Source organism: Caenorhabditis briggsae (genome assembly GCF_000004555.2).
Source record: "Caenorhabditis briggsae complete genome, chrX, whole genome shotgun sequence".
Classification (NCBI taxonomy): Eukaryota; Metazoa; Nematoda; class Chromadorea; order Rhabditida; family Rhabditidae; genus Caenorhabditis; species Caenorhabditis briggsae.
In genome coordinates, this window is record NC_013491.2 from 19751624 (window position 1) to 19767390 (window position 15767).

The 15767-nt window shown below is 36.4% G+C and overlaps 3 protein-coding genes across 3 annotated transcripts; 1 reads left to right on the forward strand and 2 right to left on the reverse strand.

Moving 5' to 3' along the window:
• Positions 1-570: 570 nt before the first annotated feature.
• Positions 571-1609, reverse strand: CBG28091 (the record flags this gene model as incomplete). The annotated part of the gene is made up of 7 exons (XM_045240622.1): positions 571-759; positions 812-871; positions 913-1044; positions 1091-1144; positions 1191-1283; positions 1332-1388; positions 1436-1609. 7 exons carry the CDS (start codon positions 1607-1609, stop codon positions 571-573), a joined length of 759 nt encoding a protein of 252 aa, XP_045098677.1.
• Positions 1610-4552: 2943 nt separating this feature from the next.
• On the reverse strand, positions 4553-5522 carry CBG28092 (the record flags this gene model as incomplete). The annotated part of the gene is made up of 4 exons (XM_045240623.1): positions 4553-4722; positions 4765-5011; positions 5136-5332; positions 5468-5522. 4 exons carry the CDS (start codon positions 5520-5522, stop codon positions 4553-4555), a joined length of 669 nt encoding a protein of 222 aa, XP_045098678.1.
• An 8602-nt stretch (positions 5523-14124) lies between these two features.
• Positions 14125-15423, forward strand: CBG28093 (the record flags this gene model as incomplete). The annotated part of the gene is made up of 5 exons (XM_045240624.1): positions 14125-14274; positions 14780-14908; positions 14956-15096; positions 15150-15278; positions 15325-15423. The coding sequence occupies 5 exons, from the start codon at positions 14125-14127 to the stop codon at positions 15421-15423; spliced, it is 648 nt and encodes a 215-aa protein (XP_045098679.1).
• Between the last annotated feature and the right edge of the window lie 344 nt (positions 15424-15767).

Below are 15767 nucleotides of genomic sequence, written 5' to 3' on the forward strand. Positions count from 1 at the left end.
AAGAAACACATTGATCTCATGTTCAATTTGCGGAAGTTTCGAACTTGTTACAATAGGAAGGTATTACTTTTTTTATAAGTAGTGCAAGAGAGTAGTACAAGAGTAAGTAGTGCAAGGGATCCCTATTAACTGTCAACTTCGAGGTAATTTATCTTGGTTCCTGAGAAAGATTTTGAAAAGTTGTAAACTTACAAAATATTCTCCATAATATCACAAACGTTTCATCAGTTGACACCTTTTCGATATTTCTGACACGGACCGAGATAAACCGACTCAAAACTTAGAGAGCATTCTATGACGATGTTTACCTTAACTATTCAATGTTGTAGTTCATAATGAATATTTATGCTGAAAATATTACAATTAACGGGACATAATGAGCCCACCTTTAGAAGCGGTGAATTAGCAAAATTTGGGAAGTGCTTTGATAATGATGGAATCGACGACGAGGATGGAAGGAATAAACACACCGAGATTTTAAAATTCAGCGTTCTGTGAAATTTTTATTCAACTGTTGCAAACACGTAGCATTCAATTTGGAATATAAAACGAACGAATGACAGAAAAAAATTAGTTTATGGAACAGCAGCTTTTCCTTTGTTGACTCTCGTTGGAATTCAGCCCAGGTGGTCGAGGTTGTGGATTTGGCTGTTGCGTGGGCTCCGGTTTCGGTTTCGCTGGGGGCTGGCCAACACAGAAGTACAGTCGATGGGAGCTCCTCATTACTCCAACTGAATTATTCTCGTACGTCTTCATGACCTGGAAAAACAAATTTGAAGATAGAAAAAAGCGAAATGAAAAAAAGTCTCACCAAGGGGATTTTTGGTGTGTTTGCAGGATTGCTCAGATAGTCTTCAAGGATTTTTCTGAGCTGAATCATAATATTACCGTAGTCATGAACTCAAAACTTACCACGTTTTGTGTCTCTTCTGATTGAGGTCTTACTTCTCTAAGACCAGATACGTTCACATCAAAGTGAGTGTCCGAATCCTTCTCTGGAGCAACCTCTCTGCTGTGGACAAGGGCGAATTTGATAGGACGCTGCTTGAAAGAAATTGATGATTAACAAATCAACAAGCAAGAGAGTTACCTTTGGGAGGAAAGGGGCCAGTTTGTAGATCATGCGGTCTTCCATTGTGCTGACCTGTAAGAAAGTACACGTTTAAAACAATTGTATAATAAAAACATACTTTCGAATAAATCGGATGTTGTTCTATGACCCGATATTCATTTTGGTCGTCTTTGACAGTACCTTGGTACGCGAAAATTGAGAATCGTTTCAACTGAAAATGTGATGAGTAAAAAGTCAAATTCAAAAAAATCCGACCTACCCTGTCTCCCTTCGATGTTTCATATTTCTTAGTGAGCTCATTCATTGCTTCGTGAAACTGAAACAAACATTCTAACATCTGGAAAATGCTGAAGATAGACTCACATCCTCAAAAGAGGATTTTGGAGGAGCTTGCTCAGTAGCAAGAACCTCGTCTGGAGCAGCCTGCTGTTGATCAGTTTGGCTGTGATCTTGATGTTCAATTGGAGCAGCATCGGAAACAGGAGCGGGAGCAGGAAGAACGTTGACAACTCCATTGCCTGAGTTAGTGGACTCCATTGTCTGAAATTCAAAAATTTTAAAAGATACTTTGGCACTATTCGATGATTGAGACAACAAAAACTTGGGACAACAAAAATTGGGACAAACTATGCCAAAGGGTAATTTAAAAACAGATGCATTTAGAAACATTTAAATCTTTAAATAGATTTCCGGATACTTCTGGGCACATTTTCACTCTCCGCCCATTTTACGCTCCGCCCATTTCTCTGGAAAATCTTTTTTCATTATTTGCGTCATTTGAGCTACACTTGGGATTTTCCAATTAGCGATTGTACAAAAAAGTCACGCGATTTCTTCATCCACATAACAACCGGAGGTGAATAAAAGTATTATGAAATGAAAGAGCAGGCTATACATTTTTATCTGGGACCTATTTAGAATGGTACGAATTTCAAAAACCATGTTGGAATATGGAAAGATGACTAAAAATTAGAAGCAAGACTACACTCATCACGAAAAGAAAAAAACTCATGAAAATAGAAAAAAAAACAAAAAATCTGAAAAATGTCCAAGTTTTCAATTTCTCAGGATTTAAGATCTCAGGAATCTCAAGATCTGAGAATCTTAGATATTAAAAATTGCGAATTTTCGATAAATAATATCATGGCCTCACAAGTATGGAACCTAAAAATCTGTGCAATCAGATCTGGGGAATTGAAAATTTTTCAAGTCTGAAAAGAAATCGTGAAGATTCCTCCATTCTAAAAAACAAGATTTGAAGTGTGGGACCGTGATTCGAAAACGGGACCGTTTCTAAACTATCAGAACTGTATTCTAAAGTGATGGCTTCAGATTCTGGATTTGGTCCAACGACAAATCATATTTTGAAATCGTATAATTAGTTTTTTTTTTCATTTTCGTTTCGTTATCAGATTTAGAGTGTTATTGTGAAAAGTGAAATCGCATGACTTTGTTATAAGAATCACCAATTAAAAGTGCCAAATGACACAAGTAAACGGAAAAAAATGCACGAAAATATTATACTAATGATCCTGGAATTGAACAAAAATAGAGTTAAATGCATCAAATGGCTTGTTTTTGGCAATTTCGGTTTTTAATAAGTTGAAGTTTGGTTATTTCTTTTTGAAAGATCATCATCAGGCTCCAAAATGAAACCACTCTTTTGGGATGGCCCTTTTTTAAAAGTTTTGATGTCTAAAAATGAGAATGAAATTTTCGAGTAAAGATCTCAGTCTGAAACTGTTTTTGATATGTTTCGAGAACGATTGAACCCATAATTAAACAAAACTCTGGCCAGAATGAGATGATCCAATAATTTTGAACAGCGACGGTTCATTCTGAAGGACTCTCTTCTAAGATAGATCCGTATTTTAAAATTATGGAAAATTAAAGGAAGAAGATTTTATTCGAAAAGATATTTTCGATTTGTGGTCTCTGAAAACAGTTATAACCCAACTTTTTCAAACTACCAAAAACTTCAATCACCTAAAATAACTGGTGTATTGAATTCTATTTTTGAACAATTCCAGAATTATTAGTATTTTTCGCGAATTTTTCTCTCACTTGCGTCATTAGGATTTCATTAGGGACTTTTAATTGGTGATTCGTGATACAACGTCACGCGATTTCTCGATTTCTCTTTTTTTGGAACTTCTGAAAATGCATGTCTCATCATCCAGGTGCATGAAACGACTGGAGTCCAAGAGAACGTTTTCAAGTTAATTACCAAAATCCTCGACGTCAAAGATAGTGGAGGTGAGAATTGGAAACAAGATTTTATTGAGATTGTTGTATGCTCAGGTTCTGTCCTAACCTCATATTTCTAGTAAGTCTGCTTCGATATGCCGCCGAGACGTGCCAATTTCCGACGGACCCTCCAAAAAATCGAAAAACTTGCTGAGGAGAAAAACCGCGAGCCCGCGAAACCGAGAGTGGAAGCGAGATCAAATAGACGCAGAAAAGAATCACGGGATATTAGGGAGGAGGAAAAAAAGTACATATTTGAATTTTCGGCGCCGGAGACATCAATAATGTCAGTAAAACTTAATGTGGGCACCGATCCAATACGGCGCATGCACTTTGTGTTTTTTTCTAGATGGCGGCGGTACTCTCAGCAAAACTCTTCCTTTTATCTTGAGAGCATGAGTCGATAGACGTAACATAGGGAAAAAAAGGATTATCTACAGAACCGGTTAACAAGATATACAAAAACATGTCTTTTTAGTTGATTTTGGTCATTTTCAGGAGTCTGGAGCTCGATGTTCAGGTTTCCAATCACTTTGAAAATTTCGGAGAATTCAAAACAGACCTAGATCTGAAACTTTGAATCCACAGAATTTTTCGAAAATTCCTAGTTTTTCAGATACTTACCAATTTCTGAAGGACACCTGCTTTTTCACGTTTTTAGTATAAAAACGGGCCAACACGGAGTGCTTTTTCTAATTCGGAAAATAGCTGAAAAATGAGGAGCTTTCAAAAAATTCTGAAAATGCAAAGTTCTCAATCTCGATCTGTTTTCCACTTTTGAAATATTCAAAGTGATTGGAAATATCAAGTTTGAGCTCTAGACAATTGAATATGGTATAAAACGACTGAAAAGAGTTTTTAATATCATATTGATCGGTACTGTATGTATGGCTAAAAATAAATAAAAACGGAGATCGATTTGTATTGCATTGTATTGCAGCCAATTCTTTAACATAGACACATTGTCAAAGGGAAATTTCAACTGGGGAGTTAGGTACTAACATTTTAATATATTCAGAGGATTCTTGAAATTTTTATTTAAAAAAAAAAGAAACAATACAATACAATAATCGATTAATCAGAGATACACAAAATCTACAAAAAAAACACAAAAAAGAACACTGGAAAAACGAAACACTAGAAATCATAAATTAAGATTAAAAGCCGATTAATAATATAAATCCAAAAAAATGGTACTTATAAAAAATGAGTAACACTGTCAAACCAAATTATTTACAAATATTTTCTCACATACTCGTCTTTCGAGTTCATAACGCAGTAATTAACACTTTTTTCATGAATTCTGTTGAACGAATTGCATGTGGGGCATTTAACAAAACTACGATCGTCCTTCTCTGCTTTCATAACTTCCCAACAATCTGTGCAAACTGAGTGTCCACATCCTGAAACAAAGAATGAAAACAATGCAATTTTTTACTACTTACTGATCAACTTTGGGTTGTCCTTGTAGCGCTTTTGACAATTTGGGCATTTCAGAGGAAGTGCAGCTTTTTCTTCTAAACTTTCGTGCAGCGTGTTTTCTCTCTTCTTTAGAGCCGTCAATTCTGTGCATTTTCCTTCCAGTTCCTTGAATCTCTTTTTAAGGGTTTTGCATGTGGCATTACCATGCCGGGGTTTAAGTGGAAGTTGAACCTCCGGCTCTTCCGAAAGATCACATCCTTTGAGCATTGTCTTCAAAAAAAAAAGATTGATATTTTATCAAAAAAAATGAGTTTTTCTTGGAGTTATACTAGAGTTAATAAATCGGAAAGCAGTGAACACAAAAAAGGTATCGAAAATTACAAGTGGAACTTACAGCTGCCGTCATCACAGTTCGGTTTTTCATTAGAGAGCGTGCAGATTGTACACTGCAAACTAAAACTTTTTTTCTACAGATAGGACATTTTACGTCCACGTCTGGAACTTTGTCAAGACCATCTCTCTCCATCACTTTATCTCTTTCCATTTTCACAATTGTAGTGACGCATTGTTCGCAAATCGTGTGCAAACACGCTGAAATAAAAAAAAACAGCTCGAATAGTTTTAATTTTTCTATTCAAAACTATTGCGCTGATGAACGAGTAAACAAGCACGTAAACAACCATCCGCGCGATTTTTTTGAACAGACAAAAATGTGTCAAAACTCACGTAACACTCTGGCTCTTTTCTCTGTGCCAAAGATGTAAGTACACACGGGACACATAATACAATTCAGAATGCTATTTTGAAGTGTGGCAGGTCGCTTCGCACGGTACTGGTTGTTTTTCAGCTTTTGGCTGACCAACCGTTCTGATTGACAACCTTCTTGAGAAGAGCGGCTCTCTTGTTACTTGAAACCATTTTACAACGAGAATCTGAAAAAAATGAGCTTAGTATTGAGGGAATAAAAAATGAAGAAAATTAGAGGAACGAGATAACCTATAAGGCCTATAATGCCTAAGCCTATAATTATAAACCAAATACATTCTGCAAAAATTTCAGTGAAAAAGTGCTGGAATTCTCAATTATCAGCAAAATTTTCGTTTTTGTTGCTGAAGTGTGTTTCCTAGTTGAAACGAAAATTACAATTTCCGATGTTTTCAATAGGGTTTCTAGATTAAGCCTGGTTGGGACCGTTGTCGGAACGATGGGACGGTCCTCGGGACATTGGGACCGTTGTCGAAAAAATGGGACCGTTGTCACAAGTCGTTGGGACCGTTCTTCCCGGAAAGAGCCCGCCTCAAAAACTCAGATTTTGATGAAAGTTTGAGGATATAAGAGAAATCAAATTTCAAAAGTTTCACGTTTGGGGTTTCAAAACGAGTTTTTTGAAAAATTCTGTGCTTACGCAGGAAAAATTGAATTTTTTTGTATTCAAAACTGTGTTTTTCACATTTCCGTTCAGGAGGAACGTTTTTCTGATTTTACTTTCGCGTCTTTTTTCACAGATGTATTCTTGTGTTTGAGATTATGTGTTTCTGTACATTAACTTTGATAAAAACGAAAAAAAAATTGAATAAAATGTGGATTTTTCATGAAAACCCAGATTTCATGAAAATATATGTTCACGTTACATTTTCCGGGAAAAATCAAAAAATTCCCACATGAAGACAACTTTTTTGTAATCGGAGTTTTTAATGTGTAAATTCTCATTATTTTCTCATTGTTTAGTTATTTTTGCTCTAACGTGAAACCTTTGAGTTTTCACCTTTCTTATATGTTTAAAATCGTCTATGTAAACATCTTTGAAAATTCTAGAATCCGCCCGCTATTTTCAGCCAAGTTATATTAGTTTCAGTAACAATAATCATAGTTTCAGTGCGAAGGCACCGTTTTCAACGACGATTTTCTCCACTTCTAGGAGGTTACAGAACTCGAATCTTTTTGTGTTATATTCCAAATTTGATGAAATTTGATATTTCAAATTTTTCCTCAGAAAAATCATTTTTTCAATTTTCGAAAAAATCTGGAAAATCGTGAAAAAAATTCAAAAATAAAAAAGTCTTTTTGTTCTTGAGATAATGTTCGAAATTTCATCAAAGTCTAAATATAATACAATACATTTCGATCTCTAAAACGTCCTAGAATTTGAGAAAACCATTATTGAAAACGCTGCTTTCGCACTGAATCGGCGATTTGTTGTACTGAAACTGATATAACTCGGCTGAGACTGGCGGGCGGATTTTAAAGTTTTCAGCGATGTCTAGATTTTCAGAGATGTACATATCCTAAAGTTTTCATCAAAATCTGGGTTTGTGAGCTTCTTAGGTTTCCTTGTTATATTAAAAACTTTCCGTTTAATTTTACATAGTAACAGTAATTTTTCAGACGGGAAATGGGTTACTGTATCTCGCGAGTGGACTGGTGATTACGCATTTTCTCTATTCTCTAGATTTTCCAGGTTTTTGAGGGGGTTTTTGTAGTGCGAATTCTAGTCTTTTCTGATGAAGTGCTTAGTGGTTGCTAAAGTTTTTTGTTTTAGGAAAATAGAGGAATTCAAGTATAGTACCAATACAAAAATGTTCAAAATATATCCAAAAACGCCAAAATCTGATCATTATTTCATTTTTGCAACACGTTGACCATATATTTGGAGGTGTGGGGTGTACCATAAACAATTTCTCATACACTTTCGGAGCATACTTGAAAACGTGTCAAAAACGGGCCTAGAGGGCGCTGTGATAACTTCTCCCAGGAGCAATAATTGACCAACTAAAATGTATATGATAGAACTTGACGAGTACCACAAGATACAGCGTTTGCCAACAAAGTTACGTACCAGTAAGCTCCCAATCCAGCCAGGTCGGGCCCTGGTGGTTCTTTCAGCCCGTTTGGTCTGGAACTTTGTTCGCCAACAAAATAATTTTTCTAAACAGTGTTGTTTTGTGGTTATCGAGTTCTATCATACCTAATTCAGTTTGTCAAAAAATATTGATACTAAAAGAAAAATCACCGATACCGTTAACTGGTGGATGCATGCAGGTCTATTTATAAGCTTAGTAGCAGGGAAAAGAAGTTTGGTACCAACCAGTAGCTTCCAAATTGGGAGAAAAGATGATAAAATGGTAGAATGTGAATGATAGCAGAAGGAGATCAAATCGCAGAATAAGACCAAATCGCAGAATAAGATCAAATCGCAAAAGGAAATCAACTCGACGTAGAAAGAAAGCAAAGTACAATTTTGGCGCTGACGGCCAAAAAAATCAATTGATGAACAAATAATCAGAATTTTAGAAATGTTATTAGAAGCTGTCTTACAATTTTTGAGATTGCCAAAATAAAGAAAGAAACTAAAGATATCTTAGTTTTTAGGCAAAAACCTTCCACCTTCTTCAACAAAAAAAGGCATGAGCATAGAATGGGAAAATGAGCTAGATCACTGAAATGGTTATTGATTATTAATTGGAAATCAATAGAAAACAGACGCAATACTGTTGAACGCGAAACGCGGGGTACCAGTCCACGTCATCAGGTGTTCCCATCCATACTCTTTCTGAAATTCCCCACAGGGCAAATGATTGTCTTGTGATCTAGGCCAAACTGTGTGTCTGTGTGGTGCTATGAGAACTTAGCAAGGAAGATTACCGAGATGAGAATATCAAAAGGTGGTTCAGACAAACCAAATAAATCTAACCAACAAGTAGTCGGATATGGCCCACAAGGGTTAAAATCCCAATCTTTTCTTCGGAAATACTTCAAACAGATTTCCAGCAAACGTCACATTCTCGGAACTATGATAGTTTTACTAAGACAATTTATGTTTCAGAAACATGACAACGAATAAAAAAAATATGCTCCGATGTTTTCGAAGAAAACAAATGAAAAACTTGGAGAAATAAATCGTTTCTAAGAGATGTTGAAAATTAATTTTCTCTCATTATTAGCGAGATAAATTTAGTTCCTATCAGGATTCCGAAAATATGACGATTGCTGGAAATCATTTTGAAACATTTTCAGGAGTAGGAACTGAATCTGCATTGAACTTCCGGGGGACTGGGACATTTTTATAAACTCTTCGCTTCAAAATCGAGACCTCTTTTTTGTTTTGGCACTAAACGACTAGAGCGCGAGTATCGTCGGTTGTGCAACCTGCTACAGATAGAAAAGAGAGGCTATGGTTTTTGGTATTACTGATTTGCTAAAGTGTTCTGAGATCCAAACACTAACCAAGATATGATTTAAATTGAAAACTACGTACCACAAAAAAAAGATAAATATCCTAGTGTTTGCAACAATAAATGAATAGATAATCAGAATTATGAAAAAAAGTCAATAGAAAATGGAAAAGTTAATAGAAAAAAGGCCTTGAATGACCCAGGATGAAAAAATGAGAAGACCACAGCAATGGTTATTGATTATTAATTGGCAATCAATAGAAAACAGACGCAACGCTGTTTTACGCGAAACGCGGGGTACCATTCTACGTCAGCAAACGTTGTGCCCATCCACACTTAAATTGGAATGTGTTTTCCCTCAAGAAAACTGATCTCACACCAAACTGTGTGGGAAACCAATGAGAGGAGATTACTGAAATGAGAATGTCGAATTGTTGTTTAGATCAACCAAATCAATCAACAAGTTGTCGGATAGGGCCAGCGAGTTTCAAAAAATCCCAGTTTGGGAGCCTTCGGTTTAGGAATATTTTCCAGCCCCCAATAAGGCCCTTGCAGATTCAATCCCTTCTCTGGAAAACGTTTCGAAAAGATTTCCAGCAAACGTCACATTCACGGAATTCCGATAGGAATTTGATTTATTAGATCACGTGAACTCTACCTCCATAGTAGTAATTAAAAAATTTAAAATCTCTCCTGAGAACGATTTATCACTCGGAGTTTTTCCTTTGTTTACTTCAAAACACATAGGATCACATCACTTCTCTTATTGGTTGTCCAGTTTCTAAATCATAAATTGTCGTAGAGTCACATTTATCAAAAAAAAAACAAGAAAAAAATGTTTCGGTGGTTTGAATGATGAAAAGATCAAAATGAATATATTCATTCTAAAACTGAACATTTCGAGAACAACCATCGCATTATTGAAACCGTCATCCAGGTTGGAAAAATCTATTAAAGACTACTGTAACACACGAGCTAGCTGGCGCACATTTGGCGCACGATGGTCGCTACGCTCCTTACATTTGACACTATTTCAAATTAAAAAAAGCAAAATCTCTTTTCATTTTTTTCATTGTGCGTCAAGTCTGCCAACCATAAAAGTCGTACGGTAAATATAACTTGGTCTGGCGGATTTTCTTTCTGGGAAACTCCCCTCCTAGGAAAATGGAAAGAAATACAAAAAAAAAGAGAGAAGCCACTTCATTTCTTTATTATAGAAATGATAATTGATGTGACCTTTTAAGCATACTTGTAATCCGGGCCTTTTCCGGGTTTTCGCGGGCCCTGGCATAGTTTCTCTCAGAGTCAATATTTTTGGACCAATTAAATTCAATATCATAGTACTTGAGGAGTACTACAAAATGATACTATTTGAAAAAACCTGTATCTTGTCTATAAACAAAGTTACAGACAAAATAGTACGAAAAAATGCAGGCCCGACCCGGGCCTTCCGGGCCGTCCGGGAAAAGCCACTTTATGGCCTGTAATTTTGTTCATAGACAAAGTACAGTTTTCCAAACAGTAGCATTTTGTAGCACTCGTCGAGTTCTATCATATCAAACTTAGTTGGCCCAAAATTATTGACTCTGAGAGAAACTATGCCAGGGCCCGCGGAGGCCCGGTAAAGGCTTGGATTACAAGTATGCTTTTAAGGATATGACAAATGAAGCTATTCAATAATTATCTTTTTTTTGTTATTTTCGCGAACAGCACAAAATTATAACATTTTCGAGCTAAAATCACCACTTAAGGTTATTCTACCGTGACTGAGAATTCAGCCAAGCAAAAAATTAACAAAACTCTACTATTCAATCTTGAAACACGTGCCTTTTGGAAGCATGTGCTTTGATAAGGGTGAAAAATTTCACGTTTCAATAGAGTAGTGCTATTTCCACCAAATTGGAACTCATCCAATCGTACATATCAGTCTGCCACTGTCTGATAGAACAGCAGTTCTATTTCTGAAAAACTGCAAAAGTTTTGAAAAAATCAAAAGATCATGCATAAAGAAAAGCGTATCAGAGATAGCTGGTATTACTTTTGTAATACTTTTCCCGAGGAAGATCTCCCAGTTCTTCCAGTTGAGCATGGTTACCACTATTCTCACAAGCACTGTCACTCTAGCTTTGAACTAAAGGCTCAATTATCTCGATCCCTATTCGAGATATCGAAAAGTGGTAAACTCCCAAAACTTTTATGATATTAAAATGAAAATTACGTCAGTTAACAATTTCTTGATATGATTTTCAAGGAATGATAAGAATTGGCTCGAAATTGAATGTTATGGGGTAATTCTGCTAGATATAATGTAAACGGTACTTCAAAAGTCATTTCTAGTGTAGAGGTCCGAATAAAAATTAGAGGTCCCAAAAAATTCAGAGGTCCCGAGAAAAAATAGAGGTCCAAAATTTGGAATACGCGCAGACGTTGGAATAGCGTAACAGAATTTATACTGTGTAAAAAACTATAGTTCTGGGGTCTTATAAAATAATAAGTGTTGATGATATATTAGGTTGGTAAGAAAGTTTCTTCCTTTTTGGGAGGGTTCTTTTTGAGCTTCGATTTCTAGTTATCAAAGTGGCGTACCAGGCCAGATTTTTTTTGTTGGAGAGCTGTGTTTAGTGTCTATTAGATCCTTGATTTTCAAATTTTCGTCTCACTTCGTGTTGGAGAAATGACGATTCTTTTGGTCCATATCCCAATGTACATAAGCCACATGCTTATACTTTTATTTTTATTTGGTCTTCAAAAACACGGTATTCACAAGCAATTGGTGAATTTATATAAGGGACATGTTCGGTCATCGCCTACAGTTTGCCTTTGGTTCAAAAAATTTCGCACGTGGGAGAACCGGTTGAAAGATGCCAACGGCCCAATGAGGTGGATCTCGATCAATTGCTTAAAGTCGTGAAGTCGCATTCACTTCAAACCACTTGTAAAATGTCAAAGGCATTGTCGGTTAGTCAACTAAATGTTGTGAAAGGATCGAAGTCTTTTGGCAACTTCAAGAACTGGGTCGACTCGTACCCAATGCTTTGAAAAACTACGATATGGATTTCCAAATAGACATGAGCATGTTTCTCCTATCATTTCTTCGCACGTTCAGTTAGGTAAGGGATCTAATTACCGTAGATAATAAGTGAGTAAGTTACTCTATTTATGTGTGGAAGGGTCAGTTGATTGCCAAAGAACAGCTAGCTCTGGACGTCTCAAAACCTAAATTTTACGTGAAAATGGGTATGCTATGTATTTGGTGTTTTTTCAATGGGATGGAGTCTGGGAACTTTTAGATGAAGGTACCACTATAACTGCCGCATTGTGTAGTTTCTAATTGGAGAAGTTGAATTTGACAGCCGAATCAAAACGAGGAGAAAAAACGAAAGTCCGCTTCCTGCGCGACAATGCGAGACCACCTGTGACTAGAGGGATCAGCCAAAAATTCATGTATTTTGTCTAAACCATTCTTTTGCACTCATCGTATTCCCCAGACCTTGCCCTATCAAAAAAATGGTTGTTTGGGGCTCTTGAACGTCATCTTCATAGAAAATACTTCAATTGAAAAGTTGACACAAAAAAGGAATTGACCCACATTTTCAATCGCAGCTCTCGTCGTTCAGGTCCGATGTCATCAAGAAATTACCAGAGCGTTACCAGACAACTACCGATGCTCATGGACGTTACTTTCATTGATCTTGCCCCCTCTGCTTTAAGGAAAATCTGATCAAAAATTTTGCCAAAAAAGGAAGAAACTTTCTTACCAACCTAATATTTTATACTTCTAATATGTTTAGAGATGCACATTTTCTGTATTATCTAAGCCTGAAAGACAACATATTCATGGATGCATTACTGTTTTGCCGGCATTTTGCTTATATGAAAATTTGGGTCCATCAGAAAGACAAAAATGAAATGGAGCTAAAAATGTTAGGAAAAGTCACATTTCCGCACTTATTATCTTATAGACCCTTAAAACACAAAACTCTAAATTCTAGTACATTATTCCAACATCTGCGCGTTTTTCAAATTTCGGACCTCAATTTTTTTTACGGACCTCTTTTTTATTTTCGGACCTCTAATTTTTTTGGGAACTCTGAATTTTTTGGGACCTCTAAACTAGAAAAGAGCCCTTTCAAAAACACCTAAAAGAAACTGTAATTATAACAATACTATTGAAATGTGTTTCTTGTTTTACTAGCCATAAATTCTGCCACAAGGTTCCATTCCAAAAAACTGCATTATTTTCTCAGCAGTATAACTCGTGAATCATGATTTACATCTAGTTGTAAAACATGGACCCTTTTGTCGCATTTTTTGCCATACCAGAATCTTTTCGTAAAAATCAAAAATGTTAATTTCAATAGAAATAACATTATTCCCCACCCATTTTTTTTCAAAAACGAATTTTCAAAAAACCGCCATTTTGTCGAAAATTACCATTTTCGGTTTTTGCTCATATTTCTTTCCGAAGTGATGATTCAGTTGTCTCTGAAAATTGCCGTTTTGTGATGATCAATTTCATCTAACAAGCGGAAGAGATTGCCAGTTAGTTCTTGCACGTCGTTATGGGAAGGGAGAGAAAACAATTGTTCAGTTGGATCAATATCGAAAAATGCGATTCTAGAAATTTTTTGGAACATTTTGGATTTGAAAAATACCACCTTTTTCAAAATAAAATTCGTATTCATCAGTCAATTCTCAATTCTTACACACAAGTTTGCAACCTAGACTGCGAAACTTCAGGCGGTAGTATTTCAAGCCTCAGCGACCCCAAGAACCTTAAGTCACCGTAGACTATTTATCCCAAATGTCAGGATCTCAAAATTTGGAACTTTTGCTTAGCGCAGTAATCAACCTTCCCCTGACAATTTCCCCAGACCCTGCCTATTTTTCAGTCAGAAAGCACTCCCGAAAGATACATGAAGTCATAAAGTGAGACAACGTCTTCTCCCAACATCTGGCTCTTTTATCTCTTCCCAACTCGTGTTTCTCTCATCTTGCCCCTATACATGAGTGCCTAGGCAACCGGCAATCTCTAACTCTCTTGTGGTCTCTTTGTTCTGGAATTCTATCCTTTCTCTCATCCCTCTACTGAGATCTTGGGAACGCCCATTTTCAGCCAAAAAGGCGGAGCGTGGGATTCGGGAAACAAGCAAGTCTTTATCAGCATTTGTTGTTCCACTTTCGAAGACTTCCTGAGATCTCTCCAACGCCATGAACTTCTTCCTCATACTGCTTATAGCTACGACTGTCACCATAGATGGTGCCAACCTAGTGGGCTCAATTGCTTTTCATATGGTTGTGAAGAAATATCGGGAATTTTTTTTCGCTCCCCAATACTATCGTCTCGCCTTCATGGCAGTTGTGAGTTCCTCAATTTTCCTCAAATTTCTAGTTCATTAATTTTGGTTTTCAGAGCTTCTTCGGAATATTAAGCTCTGTTTTCTCGGTCAAAATGATAATTTTTCTCCAATACTCAGATCATTTTTGAGAGATTTTACTCGAGGAGATTATACAGTATCATGGCTGAACTGGGCGTTCCGTATTTCTTTTGGAGTGTTAAATGCAATGATTACGCTTGAAATACTAATTTTAATCGCGCTTGCTTTGTCACAGAAGTCCCAAGCTTGTCGTAAACCCGTAAGTTGATATATTTCCATTTTCTCACACTTTTTGTTTTCGTAGGTGCAGTTGTTGCTTTTCTGACTTCTTCTTTTGTTTCTACTTGAGTGCACTGAAAATAAATAAAAAAAAACCTATCTTGTTCTGACCAAAACTCTGTTGTCTGTGATTGAAAAGATAGGATTCCAACAAAAAAAAACAGATCGTGAAGCTCTGTAGAGTCGAATTACTGTATAATAATTTTTAGAAGTCTTTCGATCGCAACATCCTGGGTATACTGGTGTCATTGTCACTCTTCACAGCTGTCCCATTCATTGTGACACCTCTAGAGATCAGAATCACTGAAAATGGATTTGTGCTTCCGGTTATTAATTCGGTAATCGTGAAAAATGTGCGGCGGGGTAGAAACTATTATTTTTGCAGAAATGGTGTTTGCTATCTGGATGCTCTCCATTGTTTGCAGCCTTAATTTCTATCATTCCTCTTGTCCTGACCGGAGAGCTTAACCACTTCTCCGACCTTCTTGTGGTTATCAGTTCTATTTGGACGGTTGCCTTTAACATGGTGAGAACATAATTAGTATGAGTCAGCTATAACAATAAATTCCTAATTTTCAGCTCTTTACGGTTTTGAGCACATATTTCGCAGATTCGGATTTGGCCATGGTCGTTTGGATTGCTCTTCCAATCACATCATCAGTATTCTTCTCCTCCGTACTCATTGGAAGGCTCATCACTTTCCCAAAGGTAATGGGCATTGGAGTTTATGACGTCATGTAGTTGTATTTTCTAGGTCCGTCGTAATGTGGCCAACATTGTTTTCTGTAGAGGAACAGCGAAGGTTTCACCAATTGCCGAACGCCGGCGACAGATTTTCTATATCACTGATTAAATTCTTCGCTTCCTGTTCAAATTTTTTCCCTGAATCTTCTATCCCTTCTTTATTTCTCGTTAATAAGATGAATGCATATTTTATTAGATTTCAAAAAAACTGAGAAAACACCCAAGAGATGTTCTAGATGATGAATTGTCAGAAAAATAAATGAAAAGGGGTAAAAACTGTTTAACCCACACAAAAAATATCCCAGTGGATTGGAAGTTTCTAGACATTAGAGCTATTAGTAATATGAAGAGGGGAAGGTATGAAAGTGATAATATAAAAATTATGAAAACCAATTTTTAGAATTGAAGAAACTGTCAAGACCACTAGCTTACCGTAGTCTCTCCTCTAGATTT